Raw genomic sequence first — 24,032 nt, forward strand, 5'->3', positions numbered from 1 at the left:
GCCCTACTCTTATTTTTTAATGCAAGAGAACGAGAGCAAGAAAGTGAGAGGGAGAAAGAGAACTGGCGCACCAGGGCCTCTACCCACTACAACTGAACTACAGCTGCAGGCGCCCCCTTGTGCGCTTGTGTCACCTTGTGCATCTGGCTTACGTGGGATCTAAAGAGTCGAACATGAGTCCTTAGGCCTCACAGGCAAGTGCCTTAAGGGCTAAGCCATCTCTCCAGCCCCACATTAAGTTTTTAAAAAGCAGTGTCTCACCCTAGCTGAGGCAGACCTTGAACTCATTCTGTAGCCCAGGCTGGCCTGAAACTCATGGTGATCCTCTTACTTCAGCCTCCTGTGTGCTGGGATTAAAAGCATATATCACCATGCCAGACTCAATTTTTATTTTTGCTTTATTTTTGTAAATAAGGTCTGACATAGCCCTGGTTACTATCATTTTTAAATCTCACAAAGTAGTAAGAAACCATTAATTTGAAGGAATGGAATTGCAGTAAAGTCACTATATCCTCAGTATTCAAACAATATGGGAATGAAACTAAAACCAAAATACAAAATAAAAGTAAGAAGAAAAGTCCAAACACTGAGAATTTTCTATACCAATTTTGTATAAGAAGTTACATATAGCAAAGTGGAAAATAAATGCATACCTCTCTTTCCAAGATGTTCCCCTAGTATACAAGCATTACTCTGATAGTATGCCTATCTTTATCTAGTGTACAATTTCCTTTTCTGACAGAGATCCAAAAGAGCTTGGAGATCTTTTTATGGATCAAAACACTATTCATTTTTATCAATTTCAGAGAGCAATGTTACAAAATTTAATCTCCATTTGTGTAGGCCATGGAAAACAATGACACTTCATTACGTATCACGAAAGACAAAACCAAAAGCAACCCATAGCTCAAAACTACAAACAAGCCATACATACCTGGTCACCTATAGTCCCAGCTACTAGGGATACTGAGGCAGGAAGATTACTTTTGTTTGGAGTTAAAGACCAGCACAGGCAACATACTGATAACCCTCACTCAACTCTTCAAAAAATAAAAAGGAACAACAATAATCAATGAAGAGGTGTTTCTGTGATTCTGATATACAGCTGTTCATTAACGTTTTCACATTTTGTGCTTTTTTAGGTTTAAATTATACTGCAATGCCAAAAAGAAATCATTGACCTTCAGAAAGCTAGTCTGGGATGGCAGAGATAATTACTAAACAAATTATGTGTGGTCAAATGCCAAGAGATGGTGTTTGGTAGGAAAGGAAAACAAGGTTAGAAGTGATCAGGCTTTGGGGGACTGGGGATGGCTCAATGGTAAAGTATTTGCCACTGAAGCATATGGACCTGAGTTCAGATAGCCATCATCCACATAGAAGCCAGGCAAGGCAGAAAGTGACAGTAATCTCAGTACTGGGGAGGTGCAAAAAAGGAGGCTCTTTAGGACTTTCTGCTGGCCAGTAAGTGTTGCTGAACCAGTGAACTCTAGGTTTAGTAGAACCTGTTTCCTTCCTCACCCCCCATACCCCTGCCAAAAAATTGAAGAACGATTGATTGAAGACATCAGATGCTTAACTCTGGCCTCTATATGCACATATACCACATAATAATAATAATAATAATAATGATAAAATAAAAATAAAAAGGCTGAGGAGACTGATCAGTGGTTAAAAGTGCTTGCTTTCAAAGCCTGCTCAACCAGGTTCAATCTTCCACCCACCCATATAAAGCCAGATAGCATTTCTTTGCAGCAGCAAGAGAACCTAGCGCATGCTACATGCACACACACACACAAGTAACATGACCAGGTTTTAGATACATATAATCTCTTATTATAATAACGTGACTGAGAACTTACAAAAGAAATTTAGTATACTAAACAAACATACCTAAGTTTTATAGGAGCACAAAGGTTCTCTAGAAAGAATATAAAATGATTGATAAATGCTGGCATAAACAAGAATTTCTCTTCATTAATTTTGTGTGAAATAAAATTTCAGGAATTGTATAAAATAATTGGTTGTGAAAAACTCAACATGTGGGAAATGATACTGGAAGTTAGGAGTAGAAAATAAAGAGATTCAATCAAACTAAAGAAGTCAGCATAACCCATGCATTTACATGACTACTGAAGGCCTCCTGATTTTGCTGGTGTTTTGGTGTACTCTCTAATGAGCAAAACATTTGTTTTCCATTTTATAAATCATGTTAAGCTGAGCATAGTGGCCTACAATTCAGCACCTGTGAGGCTGAGATAGAAAAATTACCATGAATTCAAAGTCACCCTGGGGTACACATTAAGTACCAAGCCAGACTCGCCTTCAGAGTGAAACTGTCTCAAAAACTCAAACAAACAAACAAAAAATTTAAAAGCTGGGGTTGGGAAGATAGCTCTTGCAAGCACAAGAGATAATTCAGTGGATAAAGCACTCACTACTCAAGCTAGAGTACCAGAATTCTAGTATACAATTTCCAACCACCATATAAACACCTGGAAGCCAAGGTAGGCTTCTGTAATCCCAGCATACTAAGTTAACACTAATGACTAGATGGGAGGCACAGACAGAATAATGTCCCAGAAGCTAAAAGTGAGTCCAAAAACTGAACAGAACTATGAGACACCCTACCTCAAATGGTGTGGACAAGACAGGGACCAGCCTGAAAGTAGTCCTCTGATGATATGCTTTGGCACATATGTGGCCACACTCACACAGTTTTTCTTTTCTTTTTTTTTAAAGGCAAATGTTGTGGCAGGCATATGTAATCCTAAACACTGGGCAAGAAGGGCAGTATAGACAGGAAAATTCTCCAGAAGCCGATTAGGGACCAGCTAGTCAGGCCAAAAAAGCAGCAGTGAACAATGTGAGACCTTGTTTCAAAGGAGGTAAAAGGTAGGGACCCTACACTCAAAAGTTGTCCTCTGGTCTTCACATGAGCTACTATTCACACATATGAACACACACACACCAAAATGAAGTTAACCAAAAAAACTGAGAAATGCAGTAGTATAACCCTATATTCAGTAGGTAGATTCAGAAAGATTAATGCCAAGTTTGATGGCACCCTTGTCTACACAGGGAGTTCTAGAGCTAAAAAGCAAGACCCTGTCAAGACTCTGTCTCTCAAAAAGACCCCTCCCTTGCTCTGGGCTGGAGAGATGGCTTAGTGGTTAAGGCACTTGCCTGCAAAACCTAAGGGTAGGTTCGATTGCCCAGGATCTATGTAAGCCTGATGCACATGCGTCTGGAGTTCATCTGTACTGGCTAGAGGCCCTAGTACACCCATTTTCTCTATATGCCTTTCTCTCTCTCTCTAATAAATAAAAAAGACCCCCTCTCAAACTTTACACTATACAAAAAAAATCAACTTCTAACACCTGAAACTGAAACCTAGAAGAAAACATGAGTGTTGTTTAATAATACTTGCTTGCAAAGTCTGACAGCCTGGGTTTGATTTCCCAGTGTTCACATAAACCCAGATGCAGAAAGTGGCATATGCATCTGGAGTTCATTCACACAGGCAAACAGAACCTAGGATGCCCATTTTCCTCGCTCTCTCATCTCTTGCCTTCATGTTTTCTAAAAAGAAAATTAAAAATTCTTTAACTTTCTTTTATGATTTTGTCCCACTTTACAGCAGATATATCTCCTTTCCCAGCAGGCAAATGAGAACAATTATTTTGCTATAGCACAAAGCATTCGAAGGGCTGAAGTGATGGCTTAGCTGGGAAAGCTATGCTTGTACCAAGCATTAAGATCTATGTCTGGATTCACAGCACCATGGATGTGGTGGTAGGAGCCTGCAATTTCAGTACTTTGAAGGAAGATAGGTGGATCCCCAGAGCAAGCCAGCTAGAGTAGATGAATCAGTGAGCTCTGGTTCAGTGAGGTATCTCAATAAGGCAGGAGCAATTGAGGAAAACATCTATGTCAAATTCTGACATTTACTGATAAGAAAAATCCATTCGTGGATTCTGAGCATAGGAGAGACATATTCTTTCTTAAAAGGAATCATTCCAGCTGCTGTGTTAGGAATATATTGTAACCTTGCAGTATTCCAGGCAAAAGAATAAGCTTGGAACATAGTATTGAGAGTGATATTATGGCCTCTATTCACAGTCTGATTACATTTGGGAGATTAAGCCTATGAAATTTACTAATGTACTGAATAGGACTATGAAAGAAAGAGACAATGATAATATTAAGGTTTACTAGCACAAGCAACTGAAGGGCAGAAATGCAATTTATTAAGACAAGGCAGGGAGAGATGGCTTAGCAATTAAGGCACTTGCCTACAAAGCTTAAGGGTCCAGGTTCAATTCGCCAGTACCCATGTAAAGCACAGAGCGGCACATGCATCTGGAGTTTGCAGTGGCTGTAGGCCCTTATGTACCCATTCTCTCTCTCCCTCCCTCTCTGCTTAGAAATAAACATCACATGGATGCATGTTTCCATGCCAATTTGCCCTTTTCACTATTTCCTTTGCTGCACAGCCTTTTTATTTCACTCAAACCCTCTTTATTTTTGTTTTAACAGCTTTTTGCTTTTTTTTTTTTTGTCTTAATGATTGAGGTGGAGCTTTTCTATTCCTAGGCTGATCTGAAATTCTTGGTCTTTAGTCATCTTCTCACCTCAACCTGTTGTTGGATCTACAGTTACCTGATTAATACTGTTTTTTTTTTTTTGCTATAAGATATAAATTTTGATGGCACAGCAAAGAAATTATTAAGACCAGTGTTATGAAACAACATTCATGTTTTCTTCTAGGTTTCAGTTTCAGGTGTTAAAGTTGATTTTGTATGGTGTAAGGTTCCAATGTTATTATTTTGAAAATGGACAGTCAAGTTCCCCAAAACAATTTGTTAAAAGACGAATGTATAGTCCAAAATATAATCTTGCATTTTTTGTCAAAAATCTTTTTTTTGGTTTTGTTTTCTAGGTAGGGTCTCACTCTAGCCCAGGCTGACCTGGAACTCACTCTACAGTGCCAGGCTGGCCTCACAGTGATCCCCCTACCTTTGCCTCCAGAGTGCTGAGATTAAAGGTGTGTGCCACCATGCCTGGCAGATGTATGCAGGATTATTTCTGCACTGTTTACTCTGGATCATAGGTTTACATGTCGTTCTTTATGACAGTGTCACACTGTTTTGACTGTAGCTTATAACATATTTTATAATCAGGAAAAATTAAGTTTCCAGATTGGTTCTTCCTCAAAACTATTTTGCCCTGTATGAAAAAGAGCAATGCAGAAGCCACCACAATATCCAATTTCAAATTATACTACAGTTTTAGTAATAAAAACAATAGGGTAGTGACACAAAAATAGACACGAACAATGAAACACTAAGGAATATGATCAATGTCCACGTATTTATTTACATACACAGACACACAGAGGCATGCATGAAAAATATCATAACCACTGTTTTGTAAAGTTAATACACACTAATTCTGGGCTAGAGAGATGGATCAGCTGTTAAAGGTACTTGCTTAACAAAGCCAAATGGCCCAGGTTCAATTCTCTAGTACCCATGTAAATCCAGATGTGCAAAGTGGCATATGTATCTGGAGTGGCAAGTGGCAAGTGGCCCTAGAATAGCCATTCTAAAACCCCCACCTCCTTGTAAATAAATAAAATACACATTATAATATATATTATATATACCCACACACATACATATATACACACTAATTTTTTAGAGCCCTTTTATGGTACTTTATGACTTTTAGAATTGTTATTTCTATAAAAAGAAAATGGGAAAGCCAGGCATGGTGGCGCACGCCTTTAATCCCAGCACTCGGGAGGCAGAGATAGGAGGATTGCCATGAGTTCAAGGCCATCCTGAGACTCCATAGTAAATTCCAGGTCAGCCTGGGCCAGAGTGAGACCCTACCTCGAAAAACCAAAAGAAAAAAAAAAAAAGGTGGGGGGGCTGGAGAGATGGTTTTCCAGGAATCAGAAAGCTCTTGCTATCAAGCCTGAGAAGAGTTTGGATACCCAGTACCTATGTTAGTGCTGGGTAGGCTGAGCAGTTGCCTATAATCCCAGCATGCAAGAAATGGAGACAGATCATCCCTGGAGAAGCTGGCTAGTCGGGCTAGCTCTGGGCTCAAGTGAGAGACACTACCTCAGTAAAATAAAGGAGAGCAATGGAGAAAGACAATCTATACCAACCTCTGGCTGTCACACACAGGCATTCATGTGTACATGTACACTCACACACACGCATGTGTACACACACACACACACACACACACACACAGTGACCAAAAAAGCATTAATAAAAAAGAAATTGCCAGTGTGAATTTTTTCTATTTATTTAGTTATTAGTTAGATACAAAGGACACACCAGGGCCTGCAAACAAACTCCAGACGCATGTGCCAACATGTGCATCTGCCTTACATGGGTTCTGGGGAGTCAAACCTGGGTCCCTAGGCTTTGCAAGCAACCACCCCAGACTGCTAAGCCATCTCTCCAGCCCTGCCAGTATGATTTTTGACAGGAATTGTACTGAATCTACACATTGTTTTGGGTGCTGTTAGCATTTCCCAAAACATGAAACACGGATATCTGTTTGTGCCATCTTTAGTTTTATTTTTCCAGAATGTTCTGTGGTTTTAGTGTGTAAATCTTTCATTACAATTTGATCAGGTTTATTCTGAAGTATTTTATACTTTTTTGATGTTATTATAAATCTGTATTTTCTTTGGTAGATTACTAATTATTTCAGCATTCAGAAATATAACTAATTTTTATGGCTTTGCTCAATTGTATATGTGGCATCTTTAGGGTTTCGTAGGCTCATGCCATTGAAAATAGATAGTTGTACTTAACCAACATCAATTTGCATATAATTTACTTTTTTGTCATGTCTAATTGCTACAGCTAGAGCTTCTAGTACTATGAACAGAACTAGTATTTTTCATCACTGAATATGATATACACCATAGACTTTTCATTTTGACCTATTATGTTGAGAAAAATTTCCTTCTAACCCTAGTCTTTTTTTTTAAATCATGAAAGAGTAATGAATTTTGTCAAAGGTTCTCTCTGCATCAACTGATATGCTCACATGGTCTTTGTCCTTTGTTCTGTTAATGTGGTATATATTTTTCACACTGATTGATGTTCATCAGCTAATCCATCCGTGCCATACCACGGAGAAATCCTACTTGGCTACCATATTGGAATTTACCCTGTTATTTATTGTACTGGGGTCACTGCTTGCAAGAGAATCTCAGGCAAAGATGCTAAATATTTGCTGAGCAAATAAAAAAAAAAAGTTGAAGTAAAAGTCAGTAAAAAAGAATTGCTTGGGCAAGTCTAATTATGAGCCTTAGGTAGTAGATGATGATCTTGGCCCCAATTCATTTCTCTTAATGAAGGTTTGTTATTACCACAACATTATTGGATATAATTCACATACCTGACACTTAACTAAGTAGGATGGACTGGTAACCTTAAGCATAATTATAGGGCTGAGGCTTCAATTTATTTTCTAAGCAGAGTTTTGGAATCAAACTCAGATATGCATATGAATTTCAAACTCCATCCCTAGAGCTGGCCTTTTCATCTCCATTTCCCAACCTCTGGGAAGGAGAGAAGGCGCAGTCATCACCAACAGTCAATTACTTTTTAAATCATGTCTATGAAAATGAAGCAAACAAATTTGCTTGGTATGGTTTAGGCAAACAATGTATAGCAAGATCTGGAGGGTGTCACACTGGGAGGTCTTGTCTTTCATCTGTCTTGTCTATTCATCTGTGTTCTTTGTAGTAATGCTTCCCTGAACTCTGTGAGCAGCTTTAGCAAACAAACTAACCCAGAGGAGAGGGGGCCTTGGAAATCTGGATTTACAGCTGGTTGGTCAGAAGCACAGATCACAACCTGTGACTGCAACCACTATCTGAAAGTGAGGGACTGTCTTGCGGGACTAAGCATTCAGTTATAGGCAAAGCAGAGTAACATTTTTGGAGAGATTTTAAATCAATCAATTTTGATAGAGTTAATAAATTTAAAAAGAAATCTAAGGCGAGCTCACGTAGTGTCCATGTTTCAGTGTTTGATTTGAATCACTAACTTGAGAAAATCCTAGTATGTGGTATCAGGAGTACTGGCCAAGTATAGAGTAGGAAAACCAGCTTATTTTGCTGTATCATCTCATAGGTAAACAGATTATAGAGTGAGATCTTCTGTGATTGGCTTGGTAGAGGCAGCATGTTTTCAAGGTTTTTTCCATACTGTTCCATGTTCTTCATTCCTGCTTACAACAATATTACTACTTTGCAATACTGCATTTTGCTTATCAGTTTATCAGTTGATGAGTGTTATAGTCTGTTCTTTGTTCCTGGAACAAGCATCCAACCACAAGCAGTTTATGGAGGAAAGGTTTATTTCTGGCTTACAGATCCGGGGGAAACACCATCATCAATGGTGGAAGCTGCTGCCTAACTTCCACAGATCCAAGCTAGAGCTCAAACTGCTCTGAATATACCTAGTAAGTATATCCCCCATATACCTCTTCCCTAGTAGGGATCTGCTCACTGGAGACTGGTTACAAGCTCAATTCTTTTTTTAAAAAACATTTTATTTTATTTTTCTTTATTTGAGAGAGAAAAGGGGTGGGGGGGGGGAAGAATATGAGCTCACCAGGGCTTCTGGCCATTCAGGTGAACTCCTGATGCATGCACCACTTTGTACATCTGGCTTACGTGTGCCCTGGGGAATCATTTTGGCTTTGTAGACAAGTGCTTTACGTGCTAAGCCATCTCTCCAGCCCACAAGCTCAAAAAAAAATTTTTTTTAGTTTATTTTTATTTATTTGAGAGTGACAGACAGAGAGAGGGAGGGAGGAGCTAAGAGAGGGAGGGAGAGGGCCACTGCAAATGAACTCCAGATGCGTATGCCCCCCCATTGTGCATCTGGTTAACATGAGTCCTGGGGAATTGAGCCTCGAACCGGGGTCCTTAGGCTTCACAGGCTAAGCCATCTCTCCAGCCCCACAAGCTCAATTCTTAATCAAAACACCTGAGTCTATGGGGCCACAAATTCAAACTACCACAATGAGATATTTAGATTGTTTCTTGTTTGAGCTATCACAGAGAGTTTTGCTATGAGCACTCACATAGAAGTTTTCATACAGAAAAATGTTTTCAATTCTCCTGAGTTAAAGTATAGGAATATACTGTTGGGCAACATGTTAGCTATTTAACTTTTCAAGGAACCACTAATCTGCATTTCGAAGTTACTGCAATAAATAAATAACAAAACAGTGCTGGGGATTCCAGCCACAGCCTTGTGCATGCTAGATAAGCATTCTACTGCTGAGCTCTTCCCTAGCCTATGGTGTCACCATTTTATATTCCCATCAGCTACAAAGCTCCACTTTTCCAAATGGTCATTAACACTGGCTTCCCTTTTTGTTTACTGCTATTCTGGTGGGCATGAAGTGGTTATCTCATTGTTTCAATTTATAGTTCTCTTGAGGATTAATGATTTGTGGTTCTGATAATGATGTAGATACTATTTCTTATTTGCTTATTGGCCTAAATAAAAGCTTTTAATCAGTTAAGATAATACTGTTACTGTTTTAAAGCTGGAAGAAAAATAGAAATTAGGACTATCCAGTACATTCTAAGAATAAGAGGCAGGCTGGAGAGATGGCTTAGTGGTTAAGCGCTTGCCTGTGAAGTTTAAGGACCCCAGTTTGAGGCTCGATTCCCCAGGACCCACATTAGCCAGATGCACAAGGGGGCGCACGCGTCTGGAGTTCGTTTGTACTGGCTAGAAGCCCTGGCGCGCCCATTCTCTCTCTATCTGTATCTTTCTCTCCCCCTCTCAAATAAATAAATAAATAAAAATGAACAAAAAATATTGAAAAAAAAAAGAATAAGAGGGCTGGAGAGATGGCTTAGTGGTTAAGGCACTTGCCTGTGAAGCCAAAGGACCCAGATTCAATTCCCCAGCATCCACATAAGCCAGATGCACATTTTGGCACATTCATGTGGCATGCCCATTCTCTCTCTCTCTTGCTCTCTCAAGTAAATAAAAAATAAAATAATTTTAAAAAAAGAGTAAATTAAGGCCAGGTGTGGTGACACACACACACCATTAGTCCCAGCACTCAGGAGGGTGAGGTAGGAGGAGTTCGAGGTCACCCTGAGACTACATAATGAATTCCACAAGAGCCTGAACCAAAGTGAGACCCTACTTTGAAAAACAAAACGAAACAATCAGAATAAGAACGTAAATACTCTGAAACCAAATGACTGATAAAATGCCTATTCAACAATGAACCCAACTCTATAGATACACTTGTAATATGATGAATATCTTCACATGATAGTCAGTAGGCCAAGAAACAACCTCTATGATATTTTATAATTTTGTCTACAATGGGCTTTTTCTTTTTTCTCTTACACTACCAGATCCCTCATTCTTGTAGCGAATCTACAGTTTAAATGAAGGTAACAACGTCCATCCAATACAGAGATTATCTATTGATTCCTTGTTTGGTCAACCATAGAGCAATATTCCTCAGTCCAGTGATTACATTTAGGTATACAATCAAAGTGTGGACAATCACAGCTCTCCCTAGATTCCGATCAGCACTCCGATAGTGCCAGCTGCTGCCTTGGGTGTATCTGGTTTTGAGAACAAGAGCCCATAATGCTTACAATAATTTGAGCTGGTATTCTGTTCCCTAAAACATAATGCCATTATCTAAAAATCAACTCCTATCTAAAGTTATTAGGCAACTTTCAGTATTAACATTATCAAAAAAGATCACAGAACCCTTAAAAACCACCCAAGGGCCAGAAAATACCTGGGTTCCATTCTGTGTACTACAAGCCAGGAATCATGTAATTATTAGAAAAAATTTAAACTATCATTTTGCTTATTTTTTCTGGACTAGCAGCAGCTAAGAGTGGCTATAAGGCAGGACAGATAGCAAACAAGATAGGACCACTGGCTATAAGCACAGATACCACTCAATGTAGGACTTTCAGGGTACCACTCCCAAGCTAAACAGTTATGGAATTACTTGGAAGAACCACTGGTGGTATATCCCAAAAGTTAAAACAGGCATTATGAGTTGAAACATTTCAGCTGGAAAAGTGTTTAGACTGAAGGACATGGAGAAAGTATGATTTACCTTTTTTGGGTCTGTTTTTAAAAGAGGTAAGGATTTATTTAGGCTCACAGTTCAAGGGATATAGTCCATAAAAATAACCAAGACAAGCCAGGTATGGTGGCACACACCTTTAATCTCAGCACTTGGAAGGAAGAGGTAGCAGGATCACTGTGAGTTTAAGGGCAGCCTGGGACCCCAGAGTCAGTTCAAGATCAGCCTGGGCTACAGTGAGACTACTGGGGGAAAGGTGGGAGAAACAAAACAAATTAAATAACAACAAAAACAACCAGGACATAGGACATACATATTGCTTAGGCAATAGTAGAAAATTTTGTTTTAATATTAATAAATATTCCAACTAGGAAACATATTAACAGTCTGACTCCTAATTTTATTATCTTATTTATTTATGATGGTGTGTTTAGTATGTGTGTGAAAATGCATGCACCCTGTTGGCAGGCCAGAGGAAGATGTTGAGTGCCTTCCTGTATCACTCTTCCACCTTACTTCCTTGAGTCAGGGTCTTGGGAAATTTTTTGGTTAGATTGATTGACAAGCACCAGCAAGCCCCAGAGGTCCTCCTGTCTCTGCACCATCCCCCAGTCTTAGGTTACAGGCATACATGACCATGCTTGGACTATAAGTGGGTGCTAGGAATCCCATTCAGGTCTTCACGCTTGCACAGTAAACACTCTTACCTACTAAGCCCCAGGAGTCTGACTTGTATTAATACAACTTTAAGTGAGCCTATTTTGGTATGTCATATATATAAATAAAAATAAAATCTTTAAAAAAAAATGGGATGAAGAGATGGGTTAGTAGTTAAGGCACTTGCCTGCAAAGCCAAAGGACCCAGGTTTGGCTCCCCAGGACCCACGGAAAGCCAGATGCACAAGAGGGTGCATGCATCTTCGTTTGCAGTGGCTGGAAGCCCTGGCACACCCATTCTCTCTCTCTCTCTCTGTACTTGCCTATTTCTGTATCTCTCTCTCAAATATATAAATAAAAGTAAAATATTCAGCCGGGCGTGGTGGCACACGCCTTTAATCCCAGCACTCGGAAGGCAGAGGTAGGAGGATCACCGTGAGTACGAGGCCACCCTGAGACTACATAGTGAATTCCAGGTCAGCCTGAGCCAGAGTGAGACCGTACCTCGAAAAATCAAAAATAAATAAATAAATAAAATAAAATATTCTTAAAAATTTAAATGAGTTCCATGTTGCTAAAATTAATATGCAATTTATATTCAGTTTATACATTTTTATTTTTGTTATTTTTTGTTTATTTATTTATTTGAGAGCAACAGACAGAAAGGGGGGGTTGGGCTGGAGAGATGGCTTAGCGGTTAAGTGCTTGTCTGTGAAGCCTAAGGACCCCGGTTCGAGGCTCGGTTCCCCAGGTCCCACGTTAGCCAGATGCACAAGGGGGCGCACGTGTCTAGAGTTCGTTTGCAGAAGCTGGAAGCCCTGGTGCGCCCAGTCTCTCTCTCTCTCTCCCCCTCTGTCTGTCGCTTTCAAATAAATAAATTAAAAATTAAAAAAAAAGAAGGGGGGGTGGAGAATGGGCGTGCCAGGGCCTCCAGCCACTGCAAATGAACTCCTGATGCGTGTGCCCCTTGTGCATCTGGCTAACGTGGGTCCTGGGGAATCAAGCCTCAACCCGGGGTCCTTAGGCTTCACTGACAAGTGCCTAACTTCTAAGCCATCTCTCTAGCCCCATTTTTCTTTTTTTTAAAAAGGCAAGTTAACTGGTTTCAAACTTATAATGTCCTAAGATTACAGGGATGTATCATTATGTCCAAAATATAGTAAGTCTGATACAAATTAAAGTTAGGTGAAAGTAATAAGTAACTAGTTTTTGTGATACAGAGTACAAAGCTTAATATTTTCAATTATCAAGCTACTCTTTATAGTACCAGCAAATGTCTACTAAACAGTGTAGATTAGAACTGATTTCTAATTAAATTTTTAATCTTGTGGGAAAAGCATTACAAAACTTACATGAAGTATTTATTAACCTACTTACACCACAGGATTAGAGATATGCAGTCAGAAACTAGTAATTTTTGACAATTTGGTTGAAACATGCGTGGCATGAGAGTGGGCTTTTAAAGGGGAAAAGGAAGCTTTCTCCATTAATGTGATGTGATTTGGATTATGGCACACAGAGGCACAAAAGAAATTGCAAGCAAAATGTTATTGACAGCGGACGGTGATTTCTAGGATATAGTATATTATGAAGTTGGTAGAAAATGAGTTTCCATTCATTTTACATGTTCTACATTGCCAGGCACTGTTAACCATTTCAGTGGCTTGGGAAATTAAGTTAACTTTCATTACTGATAAATGGAGGAACCAGGGTTCAAGGCAAGGTTCAAGTGACTTCATGGTCCTTATTTTTTTATCCTCTATATTACAAAGCCTTTTAAGAGCCTGTATTAATTAAAAAACAACAGTTGTCTGTAAGAAAAGCAGTGATAATAAATTTTACCAGTAGTTGTTGAAGTGTGATCCATGGGCTCCCGTGGTGGGGTAGGATGGGGTAGAGGGGGAACAGGGATGGATCCTGAGAACTTTTTAGGCCAGGTTACTTGAGAATATGCTTGATGAAATAGCAATATATATATACTTTTATTAAATACTAGCCTTTTCTAATTATGTGTTAAAATGTGATTATACATGACTTATTCCTATAACATATCAATATCTACAGTAAGATGACTATCTCAAAGAAAATGTACTTGTGCAATTAAGTTTTGAATTGAACCAGTTTTTTTTCAGGGAGCACCATTTTCACTTGAAATGGTAGAGAAATTATGGTTATTCAGACTCAGCATCAAGCAGATGTTTGCACAAAAATGAGTAAAGTAAGCCAATGACTTAAAGGAAAACAATTTACAGTACTTATTGCTAATGACAAAATTTGAGCTTTTATCAAGTAAAAAATTAGAATTTTATAAAACTTGCATTCAGACACTATGAGCTTGACATTTTTCCAATACTAATGATTTTTCTGAACACTGTAGTGAAAATAAAAATTGTGAATATATTTTTCTTGTTTCTCATTTTTAGATTGGATTTTTTTCACTGTGTAAAATCTGTCAACATCTGGAAGATCAGAATATTTATGTCAGTGAGACAATGATTTCCAAACAATCTAACACATGTCACAAAATCAGACAAATATAAGATACATTTGAAGTTAAAGTCAGACCAGTGTCTGTGTTTCAAAGGATTTCAACTTAACAGTGTCAAGAAGTATTTATTGATGTGGGGCAGGAGATACTGCTCAGTGGTTAAAAGTGCTTGCTTGCAAAGGTAGATGGTCCAGGTTTGATTCCCAGAACCAAGCCAAATGCACAAAGATGACACATACGTCTAAAGTTCCTTTGCTGTGGCAAGAGAGCCCAGTGTGTCCCTGCTCCCTGCTTGTAAATAAATAGTTTGCTTTTTTTTGTTAAAAAAGTATTTATTGATGTGCCTTCAAATTCAACACTGCAAGTAATCTTTAAAAAAATCACCACCTGTGAAGTTTTGGCAAAGTATCAAAGAATAATCTCCAATAACCTGAAAAGAGAACACAGCTTGAATTCAGAGATAGATATGTAAATCTACCTGTCTTAAACACAATACTAAAGAGTCATGAAAAAAATGTTAAATACAGGACTAGGGAGAAAGAGTGCTTGCCATGCAAACATGCAGGCCTGAGAAAGTCGAATACTGTCTGAGAGCCCCAATACCCATGTAAAAATCTAGGTGTGGCCACACTAGCCTGTAATCCCAGTCTTGGGGGGGGGGGACTGGACAATCACTGGGGCTCCCTGGCCAGCCAGTCTGACAAAAAATTGCAACACCAGGTTCAGCACAATACCCCATCTCAAGGAAACAACACATAAGAGCAATAGAGCAGGATACCAGATGCTATCCTTTGGCCTCTGAACATATGTGCATACATTTGCACACACAGACCACACTACACGTACTACACACACAAAAGATGACCTTTAAGGGATAATCTTCTCATTTAGTACTTTTGATTTTGGAAAGTAAATTATTTCTTATTAAAAATTTTAATGTTCCATGCTAGAGAGATGGCTTGGGTTCAATTTCCCAGTGCTCACATAGGCCAGATGCACAAAGCAGTGCATACATCTGTTCGACTGCAATTGCAAGAGGCCCTGATGTGCCCATACTCTCTCTCTCTCTTGCCACTTGCAAATAAATAAATTAATGAAAAAAATTATGTTCCAGGCTGGGAGAGATGGAGCAGCAGTTACAGGTACTTACCTGCAAAGCCTGACTGCCCTGGTTAGATTTCCCAGTACCTATGTAAAACCAGATGCACAAAGTGGCACCTGTTGAGAGTTCATTTGCAGTGGCAAGAGTCCTGGCATGCCTATTCTCATTCTCTCTCTACCTCCCTCCTTCCCTCTCTGTGCAAATAAAAATTTAAAATTCTTTATGTTCCTAGCCAGGCATGGTGGGCCTTTAATCCCAACACTCAGGAAGCTGCATGTGGTAGGAGGATCACCATGCATTCAAGACTGGCCTGGGTCTACGAAGTGAGTTCTAGATCAGCCTGGGCTACAGTAAGAAAGACACTAACTTGAAAAAGTCAAAAAAATTTTTTTAAAGTTCCTCTTTAAAAAAAAAAAAATAGAATTCGATATCTAAGAACTCATTTTTTTTTGAGGTAAGGTCTCAGGCTGACCTGGAATTCAATTCACTCTGTAGTCTCAGGGTGGCCTCAAAATCACAGCAATCCTCCTACCTCTGCCTCCAAGTGCTGGGATTAAAGGTGTATGCCACCACACCTGGCAGAACTCTTGTTAGATTTTAATTTCAGAAATCTAACACAAAACCTTTGAGGGTCCTTAACAAGTCTTGAGCCCAACCTCTGCAGACTTCTGAAGTAGGCCCATTAAAAACATAATCAACCCTCAGTCTCACTATGGTCCAGGCTAGTGTTGAACTCATAGCAATCCTCCTGCCTCAACCTCTCCATGTTGGCATGATGCTCTCTAGTGTTTGAAGTTCACACATAATACACAACTCTTAAAGTTCCAAAAGGAAAATAGTAACACCTATTTTATACTCCACAGCCTATGCTAGTAGTGTTTCAACATAAAGCCTTTTAATAAAATTTAAGATAACCATTAAGGCTAAGAGAAGCTAAAAATAATACAGTATAGTATGAAAAATATAGAGGACTGACACATCTGAGTTAAAATCACTTCCCTGAATGTGACACAAGTAAGTCAAAATTACAAGATTTTCTTTTTTAATACTTTCTTTTACTTTTAATATTTTATTTGAGAGAGGGGGAGAGAGAGAGAGAGAATATGAGCACGCCAGGGTTTTCAAGCCACTGCAAACTCCAGATGCATGTGCCACCTTGTGAATCTGGCTTTACACTGGTACTGGGGGATCAAACCTGGGTCATCAGGCTTTGCAGGCAAGTGCCTTAACCACTAAGCCATCTCTCCAGACCAAGATTTTCTTTTAAAATTATATTAATTTCAATTTATAAGATAAAATTGTTAAAAGCATATACAGTAGCTGCTCAAAAAAATTTTTAATCAAATTCCTCCCTTTGTCCCAAAACTAAAACAGGGGTTACCAAAATGAACTGAGGTTAAACTCTGATGACACATTCTCATTCCTTTATTACAGGCCTTAGGTAGATGAGTGTTGCTCCAGGAAAAATTTAAATAATTTAACAACCCACAATCGGTACCAGTTCTTAAAAAACCAATGCTTAGAAACTACCTACATTAGCGATTGGGTTCAACTCCTCACACTAAAGATAAATAAACAAATGAAAAAGAAATAAGACAACTACCAATGTATGTTTCCAAAAGCAATTTAATTCTTTCAAACAAAAATCACTCACACACTAGCAAATAACTGTAAGATGCAAGGGCATCTTAGTATTCCTAAGAAAATTATCAGTGAGGGCTGGAGAGATGGCTTAGCAGTTAAGGTATTTGCCTGCAAAGCCAAAGGACTTTGGTTTGGTTCCCCAGGACCCATGTAAGCCAGATGCACGAGATGGCGCATACATCAGAAGTTTGTTGGCAGTGGCTGGAGGTCCTGGTGTACCACACCCATTCTCTCTCTGCCTCTTCCTCGCTCTCTCAAATAAATTAATTTTTCTTAAAAAAGACAAGAAAAGAAAGTTATCAATGAAACACTTGGAAATTGGTCTTGCTAAGCAGGAAAGCTGACAGGAAACAACATAATCACATAATCTGTGTTTTTTCTTTTGAGGTAGGGTCTACCTCTAACTTATTTCTATCATGTATTTTATATTATCTCATGTTTAGAGTATTAAATGAAAAATTAGGCAATACTTATTTTAAGCATAGTAACTATGTTCAAAGACTTGTGATGAGACAGGTCAGTCTCTAAAAGAAGACTTAATAGCTTAACAATACTTTTCAGACTATGAACATTAACAGGTCACCAAGGCCATTTCTAAAGAACAAAACAGTCCAATTGTGTTAAATTGTGAAGTTCAAGCTGATTTCATATTCTATGTTCATGTCATCAAGTCCCTTAAGTAGCATTTTAAAATTTTTATTTTCTAGGCAGGGTTTCACTGTAGCCTAGGCTGGCCTGAAATTTACTATATAGTCTCAGGGTAGCCTCAAAATCATAGAGATCCTTCTACCTCTGCCTCTTGAGTGCTGGGGTTTGCACTACCATGCCTGGCCTTAAGTATCATTTTAATACATTTAGCATAAATCATTTTCATAAGACATAACTATTTTTTCTAAAACATTGTATGTTTCAATCTCAATATGTTCAGAATTTTTATGAACTACATATTCCTGTATTAAAAAGCATTCGCCATTCACTGTTCAGTGTAACTCATTATATACATGTGCACAGAAAAAAACATGAAACTGAAAATAAGGGAGTAAGACAATCAATTGTACTGAGTTCTATTAGATTCTCTCCCTTTCTGGTCTATCAAAAGACAAATGCTCAGAGAACTGTCAAGCATCTCCTTAGCATTATCTATTCATCGCTACAGCATTCACAAGACAGATGCCAGGCACTTCAAGTTTTACAGATGAAAATATGAGAAGATTTAAATGATTTCCTCCATGGTCACAAAGTTAGGGATCAGATTAAATTCTCAGAATTTTCTTCATTATTTCTAGTCAAACTATTAGAGCAAACAGAAGAAAAAAAAATGTGTAACTGCCTCACTCTATATGATTCTCTATAATTATAGATGTGCTGTCCAAAAAGGTAGCCACTGGTCAAATGAGACTATTAAACACTAAACACTTAAAATGTAGCTAGTCCAAACAGATGCTATCATGGTAAAAGATAAATTTGGTTTTGAAAAGTTAGCATAAAAAGAATTATTTAAATTATTTCAGTTTTTACTAAGATTAAATGTTATAATGGCATTTTGGATATACTGAGTTCAAATTCATTTCAGAATATTGGGCCATACTTATTTCCAAAGAATATTTCCCCAATGCCAATGAAACAGATATAATACCTAAACCAGAAAGCAATTATTTTCTTAGCACTTGTGTATGTAACAACATATAGTCACTGTATCTGGAGGAGGAAAAAACAGACATATGTGACTAATAAATACACCAAGTAGACAGACCATTGCAGTGTCCTCGAAATAAGAGAGATTTCTGACTCATGGCAAGTGTACATAATCTTTAGATGTATTGCTGAGGCTCAAACTCAAGGCCAGACAAGTGCTCCACTCCTGAACTATATCCTTAGGTCAGTATATGTGATTCTGAGTAAGTCATAATCATACTAAGTATGACTTTACGTTAGAAAATCTCAGGTGGAAAAGCAAAGCTACTGTTTCTTTAAAAAAAATTTTTCTAGCCGGGCGTGGTGGCGCATGCCTTTAATCCCAGCACACAGGAGGCAGAGGTAGGAGGACTGCCATGAGTTCAAGGCCACCCTGAGATGACAGAGTTAATTCCAGGTCAGCCTGGACCAGAGTGAGACCCTATCTCGAAAAACCAAAAAAAAAAAAAAAAAAAAAAATTTTTTTTCTTTCATTTGTATGCAGAGAAAGAAAGGCAAATGGGATGGAGAAAGGACCAACAGAGAAGGAGAATGGGCACAAGGCCTCTTCCTACTGCAAATGAACTCTAGACCCATATGTCACTTTGTGCATCTGGCTTTATGTAGGTACTGAAGAACTGAACACAGGTTGTCAGGTTTTGCAAGCAACTGTTAACCCATTTCTCCTTCCTATTTCTTTTTTTTTTTTTTGGTTTGTTTTTGGTTTTTCGAGGTAGGATCTCACTCTAGCTCAGGCTGACCTGGAATTCACTATGTAGTCTCAGGGTGGCCTTGAACTCATGGCAATCCTACCTCTGCCTCCCAAGTGCTGGGATTAAAGGTGTGTGCCACCATGCCCGGCTCTCCTTCCTGTGGATATCACAGAGGATACCCACAAGCAGTATGGATGTCTCAAAATATGTGATACACTTTTTTAAAAACTCATGTACTTAATTTGATTTTGGCTATAGTGGCAAGAAATATTTAAGGGAAAAGATAGCCGATAGCCTGGTATGGTGTCATAGGATTATAATCCCTGCATTGGGTAGGTAGAGGTACAGGAAAGAGGATCAAAAGTTTAAGACCATCCTCAGTTACATAGCCTCATGACAACCTGTTGCAAAGAAAGGAGGAATGGGAGAAAATCAAAAGAAGATAGGAAAAGTAAAGAAACAAAAAGATAACTTTGGAAAATCGGGCTAAATGTAGTGGTGTATGCCTATAATCCCAGCACTTGGGAGGCAGAGGCAGGAAGATTGGGCTTCAGTTACATGAGACCCTGTCCAAAATGAATGAATGAATGAATAAATAAATAAATTAAATAAGAGATAGAGGAAGGCAAGCAAGCCTATAAAGTGTAAAGTTTCAACAGGACCTAAAAATTCCATCCCCAGGGAAATAAAAATGTATATCCACACAAAATGTGAACATGAATGTTCACAGCAGCCTTATTATATTTATATTATAGTCATATACTATTATAGTTAGGTGTTAACAATGTACATGTCCACGTACTGGTGAAAATGTATAACCATATGCGAAAATTTATTCAGCCTTATTCATACCCATAGATGAATCTTGAAAAAAGTATTTTACCATAAAGGAAGAAAGCCACAAAAAATTCAGAAATTAAATAATTCCATTTAAATGAAAAGCTCAGTAAAGGCAAATGGAAAGAAACAGAAAGTGATGGCTTAAAGCTGGAGTAGCCGAGTAGTGAGTCTGCTAATGTGTGAAAATGTTCTAAGGTTGTCTGATGACTGACTATCCATCTATGTGAACACACTCAAAACCAGCTCAGATGGAATCGTATGTGAATTACATCCCAGCCAACCTGGTAAAAATAAGAGAAGAAAATGATTACAAAGGACTGATGAGGTACCTAAATGACAATTTTCCGAATTTTGTAACTTTATGGTATTTAGCAGTTTTTGAAGCTTTTTGTGTTTTTTTTCCTCCTGTAAATAATCATATTAGTAAAAACAAATTGGCATTGTTGCACAAGTATATAAATTTACTAAAAGCCCTAAACTGTACATTTCATGAGTTATTTCAATAAACATGCTAAATTTCTTTCACTAGGAAAAGGGGACACAAGGATAACGTTAACAATCTCAGAACAGGTACACTCTGAGCTGTATACTTTAACTATAAAAACCACTAAAACAGCATAAACAACATTAAAGATTTAAAGAAAACAAAGTACTCAAGTTCAAAAACAGACTACAGGAACATGCTAAATTCTTGACTCAGAATGGATGGGGGTGAGGTTACTTAAATTTTTAATGTTAGAGTTTTATCAAAAATCTTAGTAGGGCATCTGTGCGTTTAATATGTACACATCCTGTGGATTGAGAACCTGGGGAAGAGTTGCATCTAAGATAATGAAGCTCTTTTTCCCTTTTTCTTTAAATAATAAAACGTGATAGTGCCAGTCCAGAGCCTACCCCATCCCTCACTACCACCCCCAGAGGTGGGGGACATTAGAGAATGACAGTCTCTGGACTCTGTAAGTAAAAACGGAGCTGGTGGGCTCGTCTCGAAGAGGGTTAAGAGATTTGTGGACAAGCTGAAATAAGGAAGTGGGTACATCTCGAAGCACATCGAAAATCAGCGATAGCCAAGTATAACACACAGGCCTCTCTGGAAGGCAGTTGGCATCGCCAGGATGGCCTCGAACGCCGGCCGGGGGTGGGGTTCTTCCAGCGGAGAAGTTGGCTCTTCTAGTTTGTATGTAGTGGGAAGGCAAGGATACAGCGGGAGTCGGGAAGGCCAGAGGAAAATAAAAATGAGACTTCAAGCAGAGCCGCCCCGGGCCTCGCAGAGGAAGTTCGAACCGCCCTCGCCGCCGCACGCCTGTTTCCCGCAGCGCCCGCCTCCGGACCCGACGAGAGCCGGAACCTCCGCGGCGGCGGCAGGCGGCCAGGCCGGGGCCGCGCCGGCCGCACACGCACGCCTCCTGCGCACTGGGCGCCGGCCTCCCCACCGTGCGGGCCGGCTCCGCGGGGCAGGCCTAGGCCCCGCCGCCTCCTTCCCTCCCTCCCTCCGCGGCACAAACTTCCCGGCGCGTTCGCAGAGGCGTCACCGGCCGGCAGGCCCCCCAGCGCCATTCCCCCGCGGCCCGGCGGCGGCGCGCGCCCCGATCCTTCACACTCCTGAGTCCCGCCAGGGACAGCCCCAGGCCGCGCGGACCCCGCCTTCCGGCGCCCCGCAGGTTACCTCCAAGTCGCGGCCTTTGTTCTTGAAATTCTTGAGCCGTTGGTTGTCTAATTTCTCGTTGTCCGCCATGGCCGGGCCGGTGACTCGCTCCCCCGCCCGGGCCCCGCGGGATCCGCCCCAACCACCGCGCCGCACCGACTCTCACAGGAACCGGGCCGCCGCCTGAGCCGCTCTGCCTGTCGGGCGGCCGCTCCCTTCCTCCTCTCGCCGGCCTACGCCGCGGTGTGCCTCTCCTCCTCCCCTCCCGACCCCCTGGCCCTAACCCTGGCCACACGGCAGCTACGGAGAAGACAACCGCGGGACCGGCGGCAGCAACGGCGGCGGAATGTGCTACCGGCTGAGAGGAGGCAGCCTCGATCTGAGGGCCCCGGTGTCGCGGCCACGCCCATCACCGCCAGCCCGGCTTGCCGATTGGTTAATCGGGCTCCGGCGCGCTTGGCCAATCACGAGGGGCGATGGAGAGCGGGGGCGGAAGAGCCTAGGGAAAGGGGAAGAGGGCGACGGGAGGAGGGCCGGGCTGGCGGAGGGAAGGGAAGGGAAGGGGAGGGAAGGGAAGGGAAGGGGAGGGGAGGGGGAGAGAAGAGAAGAGAGCGAAGCCCTGCCCACGCCCGGCTGGGTCCGTGCGCGCTTGGAAGCAATGGGGAGAAGCCGAGAGGAAGGGAGGGAAAAAGCCGTGGAACTCCGTTTTCTATCTTATCTTTGTAGGGTGTCAGGAGGTCCCCGGACAGTGGGAGCCCAGAAGCGAATCGGAGTGACGACGTTCTTTCCTTCCGGGTGTGTCCTCTCTCCCGGATATTTCTGGAGCGCTCCGCTCCCTTGGGAAAGTGGAGAAGTGTGTGTGGGCCCCGCGCCTGCAGAGTCGGGCCACCCTAACTGTGGGTGGGGGCATCGGCGTGCCATCCGGGGCCAGGCCTGGGGGCTGGGATTGGCAGAGGTGCCGTGCGGTCTGGAGACACAGGGAAAACGAAAGCCGTAGTTGTGGAGGAGGAGAGGGGTCCATTAGATGAGTTGGAGTTCATCCTCTCTGAGTGTCCGCCGCAGGTAGGAACTTGGGAAGAACTGGAGATCCTGTAATAATACCCCTTTTCAGATGTTTTGTCTTACAAAGTTGAAGCTACTTGGCCACAAAGTACTAATTTATTGAGATCGAGGGCCGTGATCCCTAACAGTCACGTAAGGTAACTTTTTAGAAAAGTTCCTGTCAAAGGTACCAATTTAACAGGGAACATTATAACCAAAGGCAGAAGTACAAGATACAAAAAGAGACTTTTAACTCCAGGAAAGGACTGGAGAGATGGCTACGTGGTTAAAGGCACTTGGAAAACCTGCTGGCCTGGGTTTTATTCCCCAGTACCCACCGACATAAAGGCAGTGCACAAAGTGGTGCATGTGTCTGCAATTTATTTGCAGTAGTAAAGGCCCTCACACACCCATTCTTTCTCCTCCCCCACTCATCTATCTCTAAAAATAGATACTATAATACTTTTTTTTTTTAATTTCAGAAAAAAAGAGCCGAAACTGATGGCACAGGTTTGTAATCCCAGCTACCCTGGAGACAGGAGTGTCTAATTGGGCTATTGAGTGAGTTCAGAGGCACTCTGGGCAATTTAGTGAGACCCTGCTCCATCATGCAAATACTGTGCAAATAAAATTCTAAGCCTGGCCAGGTTGTGCACTTCTTTAATCCCAGCACTTAGGAAGCAGATGTAGGAGGATCCATGTGAGTTTGAGGTCAGCCTGGAACTACATAGTGAATTCCAGGTGAGCCTGGGATAGTGGGAGGCCCTACCTAAAAAACAAAATAAAACAAACCCTGCTAAATAAGTATTTGGAGAATAAAAATTTAAGTGAACTTCATCATCTGTTTTTTAAAATTGTATTTGTGGCCTGGAGAGATGCCTCAGTGGTTAAGGCACTTCCCTGCAAAGCCTAAGAACCCTACTTCAGTTCTCCAGTACCACCGTAAAGCCAGACGCACAAAGTGGCACATACATCTAGGGTTTATTTGCAGTGGCCAGGAGGTCCTGGCATGCCCATTCTTTCTGTCTCTCTCCTCTCTCTGCTTGCAAATAAATAAAAATACTTTTAAGAGCTAGGCGTGGTGGCACACGCCTTTAA

At 40.6% G+C, this 24,032-nt stretch overlaps 1 protein-coding gene across 1 annotated transcript in view; it reads right to left on the reverse strand.

Annotated features, from left to right (window-relative positions):
* Kpna4 (karyopherin subunit alpha 4) overlaps positions 1-22,295 on the reverse strand; it is a 62,694-nt gene extending 40,399 nt beyond the window's left edge. Inside the window, exon 1 of the mRNA XM_004652381.3 lies at positions 21,915-22,295. Within this exon, the coding sequence (XP_004652438.1) occupies positions 21,915-21,983 (69 nt within the window). The 5' untranslated portion in view covers positions 21,984-22,295. The remainder of the gene's footprint in view (positions 1-21,914) is intronic.
* Between the last annotated feature and the right edge of the window lie 1,737 nt (positions 22,296-24,032).

This window comes from Jaculus jaculus, chromosome 11, assembly GCF_020740685.1.
Source record: "Jaculus jaculus isolate mJacJac1 chromosome 11, mJacJac1.mat.Y.cur, whole genome shotgun sequence".
NCBI classification, from domain to species: Eukaryota; Metazoa; Chordata; class Mammalia; order Rodentia; family Dipodidae; genus Jaculus; species Jaculus jaculus.